This window comes from Haliotis rubra, unplaced genomic scaffold, assembly GCF_003918875.1.
Source record: "Haliotis rubra isolate DU_JTF1 unplaced genomic scaffold, ASM391887v1 Scf823, whole genome shotgun sequence".
In the NCBI taxonomy this organism is placed as follows: domain Eukaryota; kingdom Metazoa; phylum Mollusca; class Gastropoda; order Lepetellida; family Haliotidae; genus Haliotis; species Haliotis rubra.
Window position 1 is genome coordinate 72158 of NW_025767550.1, and position 20845 is coordinate 93002.

General features: G+C 41.9%; 1 protein-coding gene and 1 long non-coding RNA gene across 2 annotated transcripts in view; both read right to left on the minus strand.

Moving 5' to 3' along the window:
- Positions 1-19629, minus strand: part of LOC124262135 — a 20720-nt gene extending 1091 nt beyond the window's left edge. The window contains exons 1-9 of the mRNA XM_046696594.1: positions 19473-19629; positions 16385-16602; positions 15450-15593; positions 14446-15138; positions 13623-13673; positions 2649-2843; positions 2172-2315; positions 989-1792; positions 31-81 (exon numbers count right to left, since the gene is read on the minus strand). Of these exons, the coding sequence (XP_046552550.1) occupies positions 31-81; positions 989-1792; positions 2172-2315; positions 2649-2843; positions 13623-13673; positions 14446-15138; positions 15450-15593; positions 16385-16571 (2269 nt within the window). The 5' untranslated portion in view covers positions 16572-16602; positions 19473-19629. The remainder of the gene's footprint in view (positions 1-30; positions 82-988; positions 1793-2171; positions 2316-2648; positions 2844-13622; positions 13674-14445; positions 15139-15449; positions 15594-16384; positions 16603-19472) is intronic.
- LOC124262138 lies at positions 12965-13721 on the minus strand. The gene is made up of 2 exons (XR_006894501.1): positions 13623-13721; positions 12965-13112 (listed from the first exon to the last, which is right to left on the minus strand). It is a non-coding gene; the product is annotated as an uncharacterized LOC124262138 (long non-coding RNA).
- Positions 19630-20845: the final 1216 nt, after the last annotated feature.

A 20845-nucleotide genomic window follows, 5' to 3' on the forward strand; every position in this document is an offset into this window, starting at 1 on the left:
CGATTGATTTTGATACCTTGAATTTCTCACCTGAAAACATGATTGCGATGTAATAATCTCCTGTCGCCTCAAGCAGCATTCCTGAAACAGTGAGTGATGTTAGACGGTTTCTGTTTTCTGGCATGGCGTTTCCGCTTACTGTGAGATGGAAGCTTAAGGTTCTGACAGATCGTAATGGCATTTACCCCTACGGTGGCAGCAATGGTTCTTGGTGTGGTATGGGTAGAATGGGCTGTAACCCAAATTCATGACTAGCAATCCAATTCACAGTGGACCCCAGATATCCGGAAACCTCACCTACCGAGCGATATTTACATGAAATACATGTGTTTTCCTATTCTGTCCAGAGGGACAGCCAGGTGTTTGGGACCAATATATACAGGGGTATCTATCACAGACATCCTTAAATTACAAAAAAGAGGTCAATAAACTTACAGAATAGTATTTGGTCGCAGATGCACCAGACCACGCATAATTCATATTTCAAACCAAAGTAGTTAAGTGCTGATTCATCACGCGATACTCAGTGTAGACTTCGGATTTGATTCCATCCGGACTCCGTCGTATTTTGCATAATACTTGCTGTTACCACCTAGATGGCCACTTCAACATTTTGTAACCATTTTGTGGAAATCAAATAAGGGACGTGTGGTGGGAACGTATCGAGATTCACAGCTACAGTTGCGAGACGATGCAACTGATCGATTCAATGGCGATAGATGTCTTTCAAGACTCCCCTGTCTTTCTTAGAACACATACAAAAACCTAGTGCTTTGAATAGTGCTCACTCTTGTAAAGTGCAAACGGCACTGTTCAACTTTTGCTGGAGGCCCACAACCCCATGGCTCAGACATCTGCTTGAAGCATTAGGTGCAACTCAAACCTTAATAGCGACTATTTGGGCAATACGACAAACTCTCGTTGACCCATATCATTCAACAATGCTCTAAAAGAATTAAACCAAAATGTATTCCAGTCTCTGACTTACCTGCAATGGGTCCACCAATGAGGAACCCTGTTCCGCTTGTAAACATCACCAACCCCATGGCTGATGCTAGATGATGTACTCCCACGGTGTTATATGTTATTGGGTTTAACAGGGACCAGGTGCCACCATTATAAAGTCCATAACAAAACGAAAATATAATCTTCAACATAGACGTTCGAGTTAGTGGGTATAGGAAATACACAAGAACACTGGTCAGACCATTGATCCCTATGTACAGAAGCAATGGTCCAATTTGGGGATCCGTTGCAGTAAATCCGAGGCAGATCCTGGACAAGATGCCGCCGATACCATAAAATGATACAAGTGAAGAAGCGTGTTGGAAGGTAGACCCTTGCTTCATAAAAAAGTCAGGCAGGTACAGCTTTAGGATAGAGCTTCCAATTGTGAAAATCAGGATGCTTAACAGATACAAGGAAAAGGCCATGTTTAGGAAGTGTGGTATAGAGCATGAGCGAATTTTCTTGAAGCAGGATTGGCATCTTGAAGCTAAGTTCTCTTGGCTGGTTTCTCTATCTGCCTTTTGGCTCTCGTGACTTTTGCGCTCGTGTCGGGATGGTCTCATGAGAAAACCACACACACAAGACTGAAAGGCAATTGCTCCCAGGAAGAGGAAGGCCCCTTTGAGTCCATACCCGTCCACCAGATGCTGTGTCAGAGGGGGAAGAAGAAAGGTGCCAAGTCCACAGCCAGCTATTCCTATTCCTGTGGCTAGGCTTGTCTGCTTCTTGAAGTAAAACCCGAGCAGCACCAAACACCCGGTGAGGCACAACCCTTGACCAAGTCCTAGAAACATAATTTAAATATTCAGAGTGAATAAATTACTTGAAATTTACTTGATTTATAGTGTGATGTGTAAATAGTTGCTTCTTTATCACCGAGTGTGTGTTTTTGTTGGGTTTTTATTTTTTATTTTGGCAGTTTGAGAAAACGTATTCATGTTACGTATTAAATTTACAATCTACAATAGCACAGCTTTTATAAATTATTTGTTAACTTGATGTTTGACACTCTAATGTTCATAAAAGCAAAAATATGAAACGATAAAACATCATTTGCTTCTAAATCAGCTTGAAAAGTAATAAGTTGATAAATAGGCATTTATGTAATACTACGCTTACATTAAATTCCATACCCAACACCCGTGACCCCTGTCCTGACTCACCAGCCATCAGGGCGTATGTGAGGAAGAGCCAGCGTATGTCACCAGCGAGGCTACTGGAAGCAAATCCAACGAGGCCAAGCACACCGCTTACTATGACACAACACCGACAGTTCCATCTGTTGATGATGAAGCTGGCCACGGGACCTGAAATAAAGGAAAAGTGAAAAGAACATCAAGAATTCAACATTTGTCACCAGTGAAATACCAGATGAAGTTGTGAACAGAAGCATGACAAAGAACCATGTAATAGTGACCCTCGGCAATTTCTGCTGAACGAACGTCCTATCCCTCCAAAACACTATAATTCTTGCTAATGAGTGCGCTGTTTAAATGCGACAGACTTGTTATAGCACTTTTATTTTAATATAGTACTTTATTTCATGGGATGTGTTGAAAGCTTCTTCAGCCTTGAACAGCACACTTGACAAATGTAAATATTCTTTGTGTAGCGTGAAGTTAATGCTCTTAAGAAAATACCTGAAAGAGAAAACATGCAGGAGTAGAGAGAGCCAATCCACGACGTCAGTGTGACGTCATCTTGAAACGTCTCTAGAAGCGCCACGTGCATGACACCGGCAACAAAGGACAGGCCCGTGTTGAGGAAAAGAGCACAGAGTGATGCCACTACCACCACCCATGCCCATGGCTCAAGTCGTTCGGACATGTTGAAATCTCATCTGGGTCTTTCGTTTCCACTATAATGAGAGGCAGGCACATTAGGCACGAACCATTCTAAATAGCTACCACGGAGACACGGGAAGCTACATACACTCATGCTCATAATGGTTGTCACCCCGGTAGATAACCAGATTTTCTCACTTTCATGCAATATATATCGTATCCAACTCAAATGTTGTATATGTCTGATGAAAATGTGTGTCCAAACACGTCTCCGCAAGTAGATTTTAGTGAAGCATCAACAAAGCATGCAGCAATATATTCAGAAGAATTTTCTACAAAAAATAATGCCAGCACCATTGTCACTTGTAGTACGTAACCAGATTGTAGGAATTTCAAGAGTTGGCGTTAACAACCGTGCCATAAGTCATGAGTTGCACGTAAGCGTTACAAGCGTACAGAGAATAAATAGGTTGCACCGAATCCTAAGTCATTAGTACTAAAAATGCCTACAGACAGACCCCGAAAAACTGACGCAAGGGACAGGGTTTGCGAACTGACAGGGTTCTCTTCCACCTTGTATGTCGACATCGACGTTTATCTGCCATGGCGTTAAGAGAAAGAGTGAGAAAATTTATAGGGCAATATTCTTGTATTGTGACTTAAAAAGTTAAAATTAACAATAAACCATGGCAAACAGTCAACCGTAGGCCAATGGAGAGGGGGTATAACGCAAAAAGATCTTTCCGTCGACCACTTCTAACAGCTCTGCATAAGTAACGTCGACTTGAGTGGGCCCAATGTCATCGTAACATATTGTTACAACATTGGCGTCATGTCATTTTTTGTGGTGAATCAAGATTTCTTCTACACGGGGTAGATGGAAGAAATCGAGTTCGACGATTAACTGGAGAAAGGTTTATGGAAAACTGTGTGGAAGGTTACGTTGCGAGCGGGTTGGCTCTGTTTTGGTATGGGATGGGGGTTCATTAAGATGGAAAAACAGAACTTTGTGTTGTTCATGGCATTTTGGCATTTTGGAAAAACATTTGATTCCATATGCACGACAAGTGTACGGCATCAACTTTCTGCTGCAAGATGACAATGCTGCTCCACATCGTGCCAGGGCCATTGGTGCTTTTCTGGAAAGGGAGAGTGTTAACAGATTGCACTGGCCTCCTGGCCCAGACATGAATCCAATTGAGCACATTTGGGACCCTCTGGACAGGCAAGTGCGACAGTTGGTAGTACCTCCTGAAATTTGGATGACTTTGGCACAGCCTTGGTTCGAATCTGGACGTCCTTGTCGAATCTGGAACGCTACAGGACGACACATTGTCAGCAATCTTGTTGATAGCATGGGGCGACGGATTACATCCCTTATTGAAGCACGTGGCGGAGCTACTCGCTATTGACTATCATTTTCCTGACAACTGAATGTTCTGAGACATTTATCCTCAATATTCAAATCTGCAACAAATTTGTTATTGAATAAAGCTAGCTTTTTCACAAGTCAATCGTGTAAAGTTAGTAGTTTTGAGGGGAACATGTCTTTGGGTGGTCTTTTACTAACATATTAGCCATACAAAGTTCTGTAGATAATTATTCAGTGTTAATAGCATTGAGTTTCAATAAAACCATTAAACAAAAATGGAAGGATTGACAAATGAAAACTGAAAAGCTGTTAAACACAAACACTGAGTAACCACAGATGAGGTGACAACTATTATGAGCATGAGTATATATAGAGATCAGTTGTATACATCAAACATACAAGGACGTCGAGGGTGTATAATTTTCTAGATACATTATATAATCCCCTAACACAGTCATAAGTCGGATGACAACAAGCTCAGCGTCCGTGTCAACAAATCATTTTGCTGTAAATATATGGCAGCCTTTGTATGACATCAACATATCTTTGCAGCTTCCTGTGGAATTTGTACAAGGGATTCCGTCCACGCTGGAAAGTAATCATTGACTTACTCCCAAAGAAGCCAACACAAATCTGACAACGAGGGTGTACACAGTCCTAGGTCGGACAACAACAACCTCAACCTTCATGTTAACAAATCATTTTGTTGTGCAATCGATGGCAGCCTTTGTATGACATCAACACATCTATGCAGCTTCCTGTTGTATTTGTACAAGCGATTCCGTCCAAGTTGGAAACATGTCAATGACTCACCCACACCCTGAGCTAATGACAGTGATTCAGAATGGTAGTTTATCCAAAAGACAGTTTGTACACACTTTTCCATGTTAACTGAACGGGGCTTCTGTTTCCTCTTCTCTGTAGTATACCTAAATTGCCCCTGCCGACTCTGGTCACTCTTCTAACAGTAGTTGTCCAAAATATTGCTCTAAGACACTTCCAATGTTGAGGACACTTCCTACATTAATTAAATGCAAAAATACTCGAAACAAAAGGCCGGTGGTCTTTCTTATGTCTATTCTTTTGAAAATCACGTTTCCCCATGAATGAACTATCTTAGGCCAATGCAGCAAGCAGACAAAACTAAAATAAGGATTTTCCCTACCAATTTCCCTTTGTCATTCCCTCTCATGTAAACGTTTGGCTGTCCCGATTGGCGGAACGGTCACTAAATGTCACCACCATTGTAATATTCAGTATAGAGGCAGATCTCCCAGTTGTCCTCTCTGAGAAACAGTGACAAACCATTCTGTCTATCCTTCGTCATAGTCTCAGGACAAAGATGAAGCAATCATTGTTTTAGCAAGTTTCTCAAAGGTCCAATTTCTAGCCAACATTGATCTGACGAGGTCTTTGTAACCATTTAATGTATTTGTCCCACAAATGCATTGTTTGCTATTCACCGTTTAACGGGTGGAACAAGAGCACATAGTGCCAGTCGCACCCTCTACTGAGTGGGGCCATTGGAGTGGAAAATGTTTTTCAGCATCGCCGTAACTGACATGTTTCTATAATGAACAAATCATTGACACAGACATCAGGTTTGGGTTGGCTGCTTTGGGAGTAAGTCAATGAGTGGGAATAAGTCCAATCAACCACCGGAATTTCTGCAGAAAGGGAAAGTTGAATCAAGCGCTGTGCAACACGTTGTTTATGTATACGATGGAGAACCTTAGACCATTCACTGTGTGTGGTGGTGTATGATGGCATAGTCCTTCTGTTTCGTCAAAGTGGAAAGATGTGCATCATTGCAGACTTTCGTCGAACGTCAAGAACCTCTTCTTTTAACAGTGATGCTGCTCAAAGTGGCATTAAACCAGATTCATTTATTCTGAAACCTTGATATGGCCCCAGGCCACAGTCCCCTTCTTTAGTTTACTAATGGAAGACGAATAGATGAATATAAGACCTATGTGAATGGCCTGTTTAGCCTGTGCCAATGGTTTGGAGTGACTTTTGGTAGTTTTGTTGCAATGGGGGTTTTTTTCCGAAATTCGTACTGTTGCTAGTCACGTGACACCAGACACACTCTCCTCACAAAATGCCTGCAGCTGAAGACACGGCTACCAGTTAGTACACTCGATGACTCCCACCTTCTGTCATTAAACCATTTGGGTGATGTCATGCTCTTGTTCAAGGTATTCTTATACAGGATACATTTTTGTAAGGTGAAGGTTTTGTAGAAGTAAAATAATTTGCTCGAATCTTTATGCATTTTCTTTATAATGTTACCAGCTTATCCCAGAAAATGCAGTGCAAATGTATTTAGAGCTGGATTATTACTGAGTGCGGCGTTAAACAACAATCCAACCAGTCAGTATTTTCTTATATTGGTGTTAATGTTTTTGAGGGTCAACTGCCAGGCTGCATTCACGTGTGGCAGATTTAATTTCTTTATTTCCGGTCCGTCTGAAATAATCCTTGCAGTGGTAAAAGAGTATTTCGTAGTATTGTTTGAAAAAAAGATCATTGTACATAATATTACATGGAAGCTACTTTATTCTGTTCTAAAATGGTAGAAAGGACAGCGAAATATAATTCATAATTGAGTAAAACAAACGTACTATTGCATGAATTGTGTGTAAAGGGATGTAGAACTATTCACTGACTTACCGCAAGGGTGATCCGAGATATATGCGAGATCAGAACTTTGGCCTTTGAAAATGACCTATATATCTGTATATAACATATTCACTGCACGTACACAGGGATGTGTCTTGACGTCTTTGTCTATTGCAGCAGCATTAACTCTGACTATTTGATAGCAAAATAACGAATTGTTATTGGCTGAAATCCTATCAAACCACACAGTGTTGGATGATACGAGATGTTTCACCGGTGATATGTATGTTATGTTTGCAATATAAGACAAAATGTCAACGCTGGTTTTAATGAATAATTACAGTTGAAGGAATTTGTCAATCGATATTTGGTTCACCTTTTGTTCAAATTCCATCTGATATTTGTTTGGCGCCGTATGTGACTATTATGGTAGCTGGTTTTAAGCAGTTGCTATGTATGATAAATATGTAAAATTCCATCTGATATTTGTTTGGCTGGTTGTTTTTCTAAGGCGTAAGATAGCGAGGAGTGAGGGATGGTGGGAGAGAGTTGCCAGTATTTCAACTATGTGACGGGATCCTGTATTAGGGTCGTGACAGATAGAACATTGACAATGATACAGACAAAGCAGCGTTGCGTTTGAAACTATGAAATCATCCTCTCGTTTCAAGTCAGACTCGCTCCAGAGTTTCATACATTTTTGGACATCGTTAACCAGACACGCCATTTCAGGTGGGACGAGAAATGCGCCATATGTCACTATGAGCAAAAGTTCCCGGATGTTTGTGTGAGATGATGAGTGAGTGAGTGAGTGAGTAAAGGAGGGAGAGTTGGAGAGAGTTGCCAGTATGGTTTAACGCCGGTTTTAGCAATACTGTATGAAATACAGAATAAATTAGTTTCAATTAACTGTTTGGGTGGATTCTGGACAGCAAGCGTAGATCAGTGCATCGCTACGATTTTGAAAGCAACCTGTATATCCTGGAGGTGTTAATAAGTGAGTGAGCGAGTATGGTTTTACGCCGCTTCTAGCAATATTCCAGCAATATCACGGCAGGGGACACCAGAAATGGGCTCCACACATTGTACCCATCTGGGAAATCGAACCCGGGTCTTCGGCGTGACGAGCGAACGCTTTAACCACTATTCTACCCCACTTAATTCTTACTTAAGTATTAGAATTTACAAAGAAAGAAGCTGATATAGCAGACTGAATGGTTTTCTTTCCAGCTACATGACAGTAGCCTGTAAATAATTAATATGGACTTGTCAATCCAGTGATTTGACATCATGCGCATTTAGTCAATAGAAAATTCACCACTAAATGTGTTTATAAAGTCAAAGCGATGCTGTACTTGAAGCTGTTCACTCACATAACCTTATGCTTGCACTAGAGAGTGTAGATGGGGTCGTGAAAGACCCTATGACATGTAAAATTCACAGTAAAGCAACGCTGTACTTTAAACTATGAAATCATCCTATCATTTCAGCTCAGGCTCGGTCCAGATCTGTACCCGTTTGTGTGCATTCTTAAACAGGTGTTAAGGTGGGACGAAAAATGCGTCATATATGTAAGTGTTAAGTTAGTCTGAATTAGAACAATTGTTAGTTTCAGTTTCCCATTATGACTATGCTGGATCCCACACGTTGGTGGCATGTGGCCTCACAACAAACATTAATAGAATGATTTGTAGAAACAGAAACCTTTGGTAAATGAAACTAACTCGCAGCTCACAACTCACCACTAGCTTTCTTGGGATGTAGTCACACAACTCACCACTAGCTTTCTTGGGATGTAGTCACACAACTCACCACTAGCTTTCTTGGGATGTAGTCACACAACTCACCACTAGCTTTCTTGGGATGTAGTCACACAATGAACCGGTGTAGCGGGACAGCGTGCTCCCCTGGTGAAAATATCCACCCACAACACCTTTAACAAGAGAGGCAGGATAGTTGTTTCTGTCCAGGATTACACATCCCCGCCAGCATTCATCCGAAATTCACGTCACGTTTTACGACCAACACATGTCTGCATTATAATATTAGTGATTCAAGATTTACGCCGCACTCAGCAATATTCCAGCTATATGGCGGCGGTCTGTAAATAATCGGGTCTGGACCAGACAATCAAGTGACCAACAACATGAGTATCATTCTACTCAATTGGGGACCGATGACATGTGTAAACCAAGTCAGCAAGCCTGACAACTCGATCCCGTTAGTCACCTCTTACGACATGCGTGGGATCAATTCTATGAAGCTTTTACAGCACCGGGTCCGGTTGATTCACGGATCTGTAAAATACTGTGAGACCAGCTCAGCTGTTGTGTTTCAGCTTCCCATTCAGACTAGACTCGTCCGTGGTCGTTGACGACTTTGGAGAAGATGATTTCAATGAATACTCAGAGCCACAAACGAATTTTGGCTTTCCTGTTGATTCGTCTCACTGTATGCTTCAGTAATCAACAGCATGAGCATCGATCTACGTAATCGAGATTTGACGACATGTGTCAACCCCATCAGCGAGCCTGATCCGCCAATCACAGATAGTATTCCCCTTGCGACAAGCATTGGTTTACAGATATCAGTCGTCGCCGTTAGACCAGAAACGTCCATGTAACGTAGGCGCGGCAACGTACAAAATCTGGACATATAGATGTAACCTTCACCTTCATGTAAATGTCAATGTACGAAGCATGGACGGAATAATGTAATGAACGTTACTCGGCGCCCCGGACGTTCGACCAACTGTCGCAAGCATTGCAAGAGGAATGGGCCAGAATCATTCTTTTCTGACAATTATTTTATTCAAATTCTTTAGCCACGGTTGTTTAGACACCATTTATTGGCCACGATCCCTTTGTCAATTCTACAGTACAATGCATCCATGGGATGCTTTAGTGACTTTGGATGTTGATAGGATTTGTATGACTGCTGTTAAAAAGACACGTGTGTAGGTAGAGCGACTTTGGTTTCGCTGACATGTACAATTTATCGATCTCTCTCGTGACTTCATGCCAGAGGGTTAAAACGCTGGTAAAGTTAAAACAATGCTGTCACTGCGCATTGTTTTACCTGTATGTGCCAGGGCCTGTCACAAGCACCAGCTGTTCATACAGTGTGTGAATTATGTATCAATGTGTCATGGTTTGATGTTAGTATAAACACAATATAATACAGTACGTTGTTACTATCAGTATGACATATCCCATTAAAAGCACTCTGGATATATTTTCCATTGATCCCAGAGCCCTTCCAAATATGTATATTATATAAAGAGATGATCATACCTTGTTATAGCCTCATAGTGTTCCCCTCTCTCACCTCCACGAATAATACAACATAAACAAAACAATCCACACCAGAAACCAAGATAAAAGAGAAAAATACACACACAAAACAAAAACAACAAGAAGCAAGCATACACAATACTCTAACCAACCAACCAACCCACTTGATAAAATAAATTGCACCCATCCGTCCATCCATCCATTCACACACACACACACACACACACACACACACACACACACACACACACACACACACACACACACACACACACACACACACACACACACACACACACACACACACACACACACACACACCGTCACAGGGTCACATACACACAGAGGCTAACACGCATGTACACAAACGTCCCTTGCGTGTTATAGGAACTATACATTCAATATTCTAGTGTGGTTACCATGCTGATATGGCATTTGTAATAATGGATATCAATATATGATCATAATACAAGGCCTTTGGTAGTAGGTTTCCCGACAGGATAAAGTCAAGGTTAATCAGTTACACCACTGTCTCAGGTTTCTGTTTGAACCATATTAAATGCTGTCACCATCAGGCTGATAAATAATCGACTCTCTGATCAAATATATTTCAATACACACTTAAACTGGAAATGGTTAGGGACCGTTTTGGATACACGAGAACAGGGTTTTCGACGACATGATATCAATAACAAATTAAAGTGATGCAGACATTGTGTATTTTTCCAATGGTAAATACCGCCAAGGTTCATAAAATACAATATGAATTCATATTAAATGATATTTACAATGCAAAACGTCACTCGCTTGATAACGTTATAACTCTTTTTCATTCATGCTACCATGAGTTTCACTTTTTTTATTACATGATATTTATATAGCGCACATATCCACGTGACTAGTACATGCTCAAGACGCTGGTCACAACTTACAGGGGCGGTGGGGTAGCCTAGTGGTTAAAGCGTTCGCTCGTCATGCCGAAGACCCGGGTTCGATTCCCCACATGGCTACAATGTGTGAAGCCCATGTCTGGTGTCGTCCGCTATGACTTTGGCTTTAATTCATAATTAGCGGATGTTAATTGAAAAAAGATTTGATTGCATATGAAATGAAATTGTATATGTGAACCGCAAGTGTTTGTGAAACCAACTGTATTTGACGAGTGTCAACTAAGAATACCAGAGGTTAACCTTGAGGCTGTGTTGGAGGACTCAACGACCAAAGAAGAAGTGCTTCACGGTGGAGTATCACCATGTATCCATTAGTCTCTTGTGACTCCTATTATTTAACAAAGGCACGATACAGTGAAACAGTGAATTGGAGGACAATGACCAAATGACCACCTCAGACCTCCCTGTATAGAATATGGCTCACCATACCATCTGCCAGTGAAGATCCGGGTCGTAAGGCACTAACGGTCTTCAGTAACTCGCTGCTTGTCGTCATCGGTTCCCAATTGAGGCGATGCTAACTGTTGATCCTTGATTGTCTGGTCCAAACTCGATTATTTACAGCTGACTGGGTTGCGGCGTAAAACTAAACTCACTCACTAACAATACCATCACCAACCGAATCTGACAACATAGCACATGCATGCTGTGTCCCATTGCGACGTTGGTGAAGAAATCAGTCAGGCAGACTCAGTTTCCATACGCGTAAGGTGTTGCTCCATCGCCTACGTATGCGTCAATGCAAACTTGGCAATGCAGGCAATACTGCCGATTTAGTGACTGTTGGGTGCGATACATCCTCAAATCAGGCAAACCTAAATAAAAATACTTTTGAATTTGGGTTAAATTGAGATGGGTGTACCGATCCAAGAAACGAGAAAGGGTGCTCCAGATTCGAGTCCCACCTTGGTGATGTCGCCATTGTCAGAATTCAATTTTGGCTTTGCCACTTTCAATATGTCGCCATGTTATGGCAAAATGTTGACTGACGTTTGACCTTCTATAACCATTGCGACTGCATGATGGTCACAACTTACAGGGGCGGTGGAGTAGCCTTGTGGTTAACGCGTTCGCTAGTCACGCCGAAGACCCGGGTTCGATTCCCCACATGGCTAAAATGTGTGAAGCCCATGTCTGGTGTCGTCCGCCGTGACATTGCTTGAATATTGCTAAAAACGGCGTAAAATTAAACTCGGCTTACAACTTGCATGACATTTTTGTTTTGCATTTATATAAAAACTGTTGCGTAAAGGTGCAAAACTTTAAAACGGATGTCCTTGTGCTCTAAGTCAGTTAATAAACAATCAAAAACAAATATTGTCATTGCATTGAATGTTCAATGAATAACTAAAATCGCCGTTCTCATTATCTCTTGTGTTTTGTATTTTATGAAGAATATACTTCCATGGCGCCCTTACAGTAACTTTTTATTCCATGATAATTGTTGATTACCGCCCATGTTCACAAGTGCAAGTATCCAGTTGACCCCCGTTAATTCGAGAGTATCGTCTCCACTGCGTAATGTCTCTCGGTGGAAATAAGGGTGCCAATAGAGAGAATCAACCATCAGGTGAGATTTCCAGAATAACAAGTGTCTAGATTAAAGAAACATTGAGTAACGTACACAAATATAGAATGGAGCCACATTTATCCCATGGTAGCGTCACCACTGAAATTGTCCACATTGTCAAACGTCAGTATCAAATAATCGTTGAGTATGTTTACTCTGCTTCCATATGTGTCCAGACAACAGGAATCGTCCGGTAACTGGGGTTTCTGGATCAGCAAGTTTCCGGATTCAAGACACGCTGGGTAATACCGGTATTTCCCGCATGCCCGGCCAACGGGAATCGTCCAGAAGGTAGGGTTTCCAGATTAACTGGACTCGTACTAGCAAGGTTGCACTGTACACTGATTAACTAACACGGGGTTCAGTTCCCAAACACAAACATCGACTTTCTTTAAACTTCCAAGGCCTCTCTTTCCGGTAGGGTTGTAGTAAGTGGTGTCTCTCCGTCTGAACGTTCTGACTTCGCACAGATCATCAGTAAACCGAGTATGGATGCCAGAAGAAAAGACGAGGCTGAAATAGAAACAAATCATTATGATGTAAATACGTAGCAGGATGGTAGGGGAGCCAATATGGATGGAGCGGCAAGATAGAATGTCCAGGTGGGCAGGAAGAGATTACCAAAGGTGAGCTAAGTTAGGTTAGTTTCACAGTCGATATAATAAACTTTGAGCTAGGCATCTTGCTGAAATCAAGAAATTACGAGGGCATCGATGTTGACGGAAAGTATTGATCATCTGAACGTTCCATACTCACATTTCGCAGTCGGTATTGAATCAGCTTTGATAACGTACGATCTTAGCCCGAAAGTCGTGACTGGTGTATTGTAAGTGGGAAGAGGAGTTGGCCAAAAACTCAAATTCAATATTTTGTCCTATCCAGAGAGGAATGTTGATCCGATGAATGTACAGAATGTAATATCAATAAGAAGTAGAAGTGTGGTGACAAGCTTGCCAAAGAGTCGAGATGGATGCAGTGATGATACAGAGAAGTCCATTACTTTCGATACATTGAAATTCTCACCTGAAAACATAAATGCAGTGTGGTAATCTCCCGTCGCCTCAAGCAGCATTCCTGAAACAGTGGGTGAGGTGTAAACCAACATCAGTTCTACCACTGCGTATCAACTCACTGTGAAAGAACAGTCTAAAGTTCTCTTATAATGGCCTGTTCCCCTTCGAAGCAACCTATGGTGATCGGACTGTCATGGATTTCAACCAAAGACAGAAGATCATCAAAGACTGCAAACATGAGCGGGTTATTCTGTAAAGATAGAATGATGGCAACATATCGGGATATGTTGCGAGAACAAAGGGTAAAATGATGCCTCTATTACTCTCTATACCTCATAAATTACTTTCATGAGTTCCCTGTCTTTCTTCAAACACATAAATATACCGCACAAAATAAGATAGGGATAGTTGTAGTTTTATGATTGATATTTTATCAGTGTGTCAATTGATAAACAGATCAATATTCATAATTTCAAAATTGACATATATCCCTAATTATTTTTGTCCAGTATATTTTTGCAGAAGACCCTCGATATCATGGCTCAGATGTCCTACAGTGCAACTCGAGCAGCACGATGTAAATGTGTTGGTATACATTAGCGAGGATAAAATTATAATTATGCACGTGTAACCAAAGATGATCAAATTCCAAGTTAATAATATCATTTAACTATGCTCTACAATAAATGAGCGTACACACTGATCCACATTCTGTACGTACCTGCTATGGGCCCTCCGATGAGGTACCCCATCCCGCACGTAAACATCACCCAACCCATGGCAGATGCTAGATGATGAACTTCCACAGTGGTATAAGTTATTGGATTAAAAAAGGGCCCACATGCCACCATTATATACTCCATAACACATGGAAAATATTATCCTCAACACAGACGTTCGAGTTAAGGGGTGTATGAAGTACACAAGGACACCAGTCAGGCCATTGGCCCCAGAGTACAGAAGCGAGGGTCCAATCTTGGGGTCTGTTGCAGCAAATCCGAGGCAGATCCTGGACACAATGCTGCCGACACCGATAACTGACACTAGCGACGACGCATGTTGGAAGGTCGCCCCTTGTTTCATTACAAAATCAGGGAAGTACAGCTTCAAGGTCGAACATCCAATTGTAAAAGTCATAACGCTTAACAGATACAAAGAAAAGGATGTCTTTATGAAGTGTGGTATTGTGCATGATTGGACTTGGTTGAAGCAGGATTGACATCTTGAGGTTAGGTTCTCTTGGTTGGCTTCTCCGTCTTCTTGATGCCTCTCATGTCTTCTACGCTCGTGTTGGGAAGGTCTCATGAGAAAACCACACACACAAGACTGAAATGCCATTCCTCCCAGGAGAAGGAAGGCCCCTTTGAGTCCATACCCATCCACCAGGTGCTGTGTCAGAGGGGGGAGAAGAAAGTTGCCAAGACCACAGCCAGCTATTCCTATCCCCGTGGCTAGGCTTGTCCGCTTCTGGAAGTAAAACCCGAGCAGCACGAGGCAGCCAGTGTAGCACAATCCTTGACCAAGTCCTAGAAATACGTTTGAAATAGTTAAAAGAGAACAACAACGTTATAGTTGACTGATCATGTGCAAATTGATCAAAAACACATGTTCCCCTTTCGCTGAGACTGCAATCTGTAAATTATGGCGGCTCAAGCAAATTATATTCATGTCACTGAAAGCTTAATTCAAATATTCAGTCGCATAACTTCCACAAACTATGTTTACGCTTGACACAAAAACAAAGAAGTCTTAATAAATGTAAAATAGTAAAAACGGTAAACCGAAAACATTAGAAACTAATTCCGACCCAACACCCCTGACCCATGTCCTGACTTACCCGCCATCAGGGCGTATGTGAAGAAGAGCCAGCGTATGTCATCAGCGAGGCTACTGGAAGCAAATCCAACGAGGCCAAGCACACCGCTTACTATGACACAACACCGACAGTTCCATCTGTTGATGATGAAGCTGGCTACGGGACCTGACACATAAAAGGAAACAAGAAACGTATTTTAATAATTTTCCCCTAGGGAAACAGCAGGTGCAATTGTGGACAGCAACAATAATGAAAATTGGTTCCATCTGACTCCAAAACGATCTGTGTGAAACGAACGTCTGTTACTAACAAAAGCACTAAGAGGCTTGTCTGTGAGTGAGCTGATTTATCACGGGATTCAAACGTATTCAGTTTACCACTAAACCTTTGGCATACTGTGAAGGAAACGATGGGGGAGATGCTGGACGAAGACGTTGACAACTGCTAAGCTACGACCATAGGTGTGGCACTGACTAACCAAGAATCACAATTAGAGCTCACAAAATAGTTTGGCCCGACCAGCCCATCCGTTGGGAGTCCTCCCATAAGAACTACATCCCATAGGAACTACAGCTTAAAACAACAAATGGTATGGTCCAGTACACAGATTAACTACCTGTTACCTGTTACATCAGTAAACCATCCGTTGCATCATACACATTTTCATCAGTTATAGAATATGCTTTCGGTTAGTATCCAACAGGAGACAAGTCTAAATCAAGTGACATCAGTTACTTCATACTCCAAAAGGGGTGTGTGTTGTGGGTGGGTGGGGTTGGACTCTGTCCTGTTTAGTTCTGGAAACAAAGGCCTCAAAATGGCATTTCAACACTTATGTAGAGCTGAGCGCACATTTTAAAACATCAATATTAACTAATTCTAAAATTCTGTTTTGTTTCAATTTGTCGTGTACACTTCCCCTTTAAGTCAATACTTCTAACATGCTGTGAAATTACCTGAAAGGGCAAACATGCAGGAATACAGAGAGCCAATCCATGAAGTCAGTGTGACGTCATCTTGAAACGTCTCAAGAAGCGCTACGTGCATGACGCCAGCAATATAGGACTGACTCGTGTTGAGAAAAAGCGCACAAAGCGACGCCACTACCACGACCCATGCCCATGGTTCGAGATGGTCGGACATGCTGTTGGCCTATCTGGGTCTCTCAGTGCCACTGTAATGAGAGGTATACATATGAGACGTGAAACATCCTTAGTAGCTGCCCACAGGTCTGAGACACTTTCCATAATGAACTAATGGGGGTTTCTGTCCACCCCACTGCCCCTTCGTGTCGTCTTCATGTAAGGATGACGTCATAATTTACCTTTTGGTATATGACATCATACGCTATAATTAGACCCGATGACAAGCTATATTTCAGCCTTCTGCATTACCCAGAGTGTCAGAAGGGCTGTACTCCCAGTGGAGAACCCGGGCACTCTCATAAACTGCGTCAAGAGATCAAGAGGTACCAAACCAAGGGCACCGAGAACAATGGGAGCCTGGCGACAATGTACTTGGGATGCAAGCGAGACATTTCAAAGGCGAGGTCCGCATATTTATCATGCTTTTCCTGAATCTTGCCAATCACATTGGTGTCAAAAGGGACAGAAAATTCAATGATATAAATATACTGAGTCAAAAAAGAAACATGCAATTTTAGACCCTTGCAATTGCTTCTTACAGCTGACGTTTCACTGTCTATAACGATACGTTCGAGGGTTTGTAATGCTACACAGAAATATGGATTCTGTTGATAGATACGATAGTTACATTTTCTGGAAACAGTGTCGAAAACTCACTCATGATAAAACTGCACAAGTCACCAAAAAGTAGAACCGGTGCCTATTGTTTAAAGGTCGGGTAACACCATGTCCAGTGTTTAAACGAGTCAAAAAAGAAACTTCACAAAATGTAATTTTTAAAAATAAAGAAATTTTGTTCTCTGATGATTCATCTATCTATCCGAAATGGGATCCCTATCTTTCGACTCTAAAAAAACGTTAGCAAAACCCACTCCAACCCATCCATTCGTCGTGCAAATGACGTTAGTGCCAAATCAGGTTTTGCACGTGCAGTCGATCACGTGATCTTCGCATCGAAGCTTTCTTCATATGCATGTGTTTGTATTGGCCTCAAGAATTGACAAAACACTTTTATACCACAGTTCTAACGATACTTTAAATGCCACGATTGTCAAATGTGCAACGGGAACATGCCGTTGCCATGTTGCAAGCTGGAAGATCAGTTATTGACGTCGCAAGACCAATGGGATGCAGCCGTCGTACTGTGTATGACTTGGGAGGTCGTCTACAACAAACTGGCACCACTTCTGATCGCCCAAGGTCGGGTCGTCCACGTGTGACGTCACGAGCAGAAGACCGTCAAATCGTTCTACGTCACCTATGTGACAGATTTCTGCCGGCTACACGAACCAGGGCTGAGATGTTTAGAGATCGACTGTCCTCACAGACCATTCGAAATCGGTTGCGGGCTGCCAATCTCCATTCCCGACGTCCAAATCGTGGGCCAATATTGACGGTTTCATGGACCCAGAGAGACAGGAATCGAGTCGTCTTAAGCGATGAATCCAGGTTTACCCTCAGATTCGGGGACAGCAGGCATAGAGTCTGGAGACGACGTCGTGAAATGTTGTGTACAGGAAGTCGACAGATTCGGGGGCGGAAGTTGCATGGTGTGGGGTGCTTTCTGTGGGAACAGCTGTTCCCGACTTCTGGTCATCCGTGGAAACCTCATAGCTGCTGCTTACCGCGACCAGGTGCTCACCCCTGAACTCGTTCCTTTCATGGCGGCTCATGGCCCAGGTCTACAGTTCAAGCATGATAATGCTCGACCGCAAACCGCGATGTTGACACGAAATTTCCTTCAAAACGCTGGAATCAACGTCATGGACCGGCCATCTAAGTCCCCTGACCTTTATCCAATAGAGCACGTTTGGGATGCACTTGGGAGAAGGCTTCGTGGTCTTAGGAACCAACCTCATAATTCTTCTGACTTGACATTCTGTATACCCATGTTTTGGAACGGCGGTGTAGCCTAATGGAACTGATTATGGCACTGTCAGTGTATCGAGTACATCACACAGATCTCAGCAATGAAATAATAGCAATTTAACCATCTTACCATCTGTTGTTCTTTTATAGTGCCCTGAAGAAAGAATGTGAAGTTTCTTTTTTGACTCAGTATACATTCATTGGCGTAATGATATAATTGATAAGGTTTCTAAATATATAACCACAAGAAGATAGTGTTTCCAAAGCAAATCTTCGATCTAGTATTTCCTAAGAATATGAGAAGAGATAAACAGAGGGGTTTGTCACTGTTTCTCGGAGAGTACAACGGGAAAGTCTGCCTCCCTACAGAATTACAATATTACAATGGTAAAGACATTCAACTATCGTTTAACCTGTGAGGGTCCTCCTGATGTTGTTAGATGAAATGTTTAACGTCTTGTACAGACTGACTTACATAGAAACGTACATACAAGTGTAACTGTGATTCTTTGTAACGTATAGCTAGGTCGAGTTCACTCCCCCTTACTGTGCTAGCACACTGATTCCGTAAAACTGTTACGGAGCGGTTGGCTAGCCTAGTGGTTAACGCGTTCGCTCGTCACGCCAAAGACCCAGGTTCGATTCCCCACGTGGGTACAATGTATGAAGCCCATTTCTGGTGTCCCCCGTCGTGATATTGCTGGAATATTGCTAAAAGCGCGGTAAAACCAAAGTCACTCACTCCGTACAACAGCTTAACCAAGCATGGTCACAGTAAGAATCGTTAGGTGACGTCTTGGCTTGTACCGAACCACTTACATTCTCTCCAGACACTAACCTTTTCACAAGCTAGACAGGTCTATCGATTTACCTCAGTTTGTCAATTTCGTTTAAAAGTAAAAACATAATTATCTTTTTGTTCTGATAAACTATATTAAGCAAATAAAAAAAACATATAGAAACTTAGATTATCCTGTGTTAGTGTTATAATCGTAATAAAAGAGAAGCAGAATTATATTCGCTGACTTACCACAAAGGTGATCCAAGGTATGTACTGAACTGCTGACTTCCAAAGTGTCCTATATATCTCTATCTGAAATATTCACTCCATGTACACATGGGTCCACGCGCCTGACGCCGTTGTCTATTGAAACAGCTGTTAAACATGTGGATTAGACAGCAGGCTAACGAACTGATATTGGCATGAACACAGAGTATTCCGTGATATGAGATATTTCACTGCTGATATTTATATTTTCAATACAAGAGAAATAATGAATAGGCATGGTTGAATAAATTCACATTCAATTCCATCTGCTCACTGGATAAGATTAATGGTGCATGTGGCTATAGTCGTGCTTGATTAATCTATTGCTATGCGTGAGGAATATGGTATAGAGGTTTTATTCACGTATTTCTAGGCCACATGCCCACAGTACAAAACATTTCAATAGTATGATAACAGAAGAAGTGATTCATACAATTTCACAGCAAAATATATATATTTAGACAAATTCACAGACGTAAGTTTGTGATTTGAAGACATAATTAAGTCGAACAAATGTTTCAAATGCGGCGTTACTACTGCATTTTTAATCAATATCTTGCTTTCTTAAGTCGGAGAAGGCACAGTTGACAGGCATAAAATTGTACTCGACAAGCTGTTATATCGAAGGCAGTATCTGTATAAGCGTTCTCGATGCCTATGCCCAATTTCATCACTGGATTGGCTGGTCCAGACTTATTTACAGACCGCCGCCATAGAGCTGGAATATTGCTGAGTGTGGCGTAAAAGTAAACTAAACTGAACTCACTCACTTACTCATTATACCCAATCGTCTCCCCATTTTGATCATTAGCTGGTGGCAGCCACATCTGAATCTGGTTAACGCTTGCTTCAATGGAGGAGAGATGATTTGTGTGAGATAGGATTCCGCATGCAGAACTGTTTTGTAAGTTGAATAAGCTGCAAACGTTTAGTTAGATGATATGCTATGATTACCCGATCTAAATTCCTCTCAAATGTAACACGACTTTATGTACTATAGGCCTGTGGCCTTCTCAGTGCAAATAAAGATCATCCCATGACAACACGTTAACCACTTGCTCTCAGAAAATCCAGATTTGAGCTAAAAATGTCCAACAACAAAAGAAACAACAGAGCAAAACAAGATATAGGTACACCCGGTAAGCCGTCGAATACATCTGTAGAGGATGGGGTTCAGACTAGAACCCACACGAACGTCGAGAAAATATCTAGCTCATCTAGCTTGACGACCACGCCGGCCGCCATTGATCTCGACAAGGGGCAGACCGGGAGGACTTAAAATGCTTTATTGCTGAAGCTCTACAAGTACAAACTAAGGAATTAGTGAGTAAAATGGACTTGATGAATACTGAGAT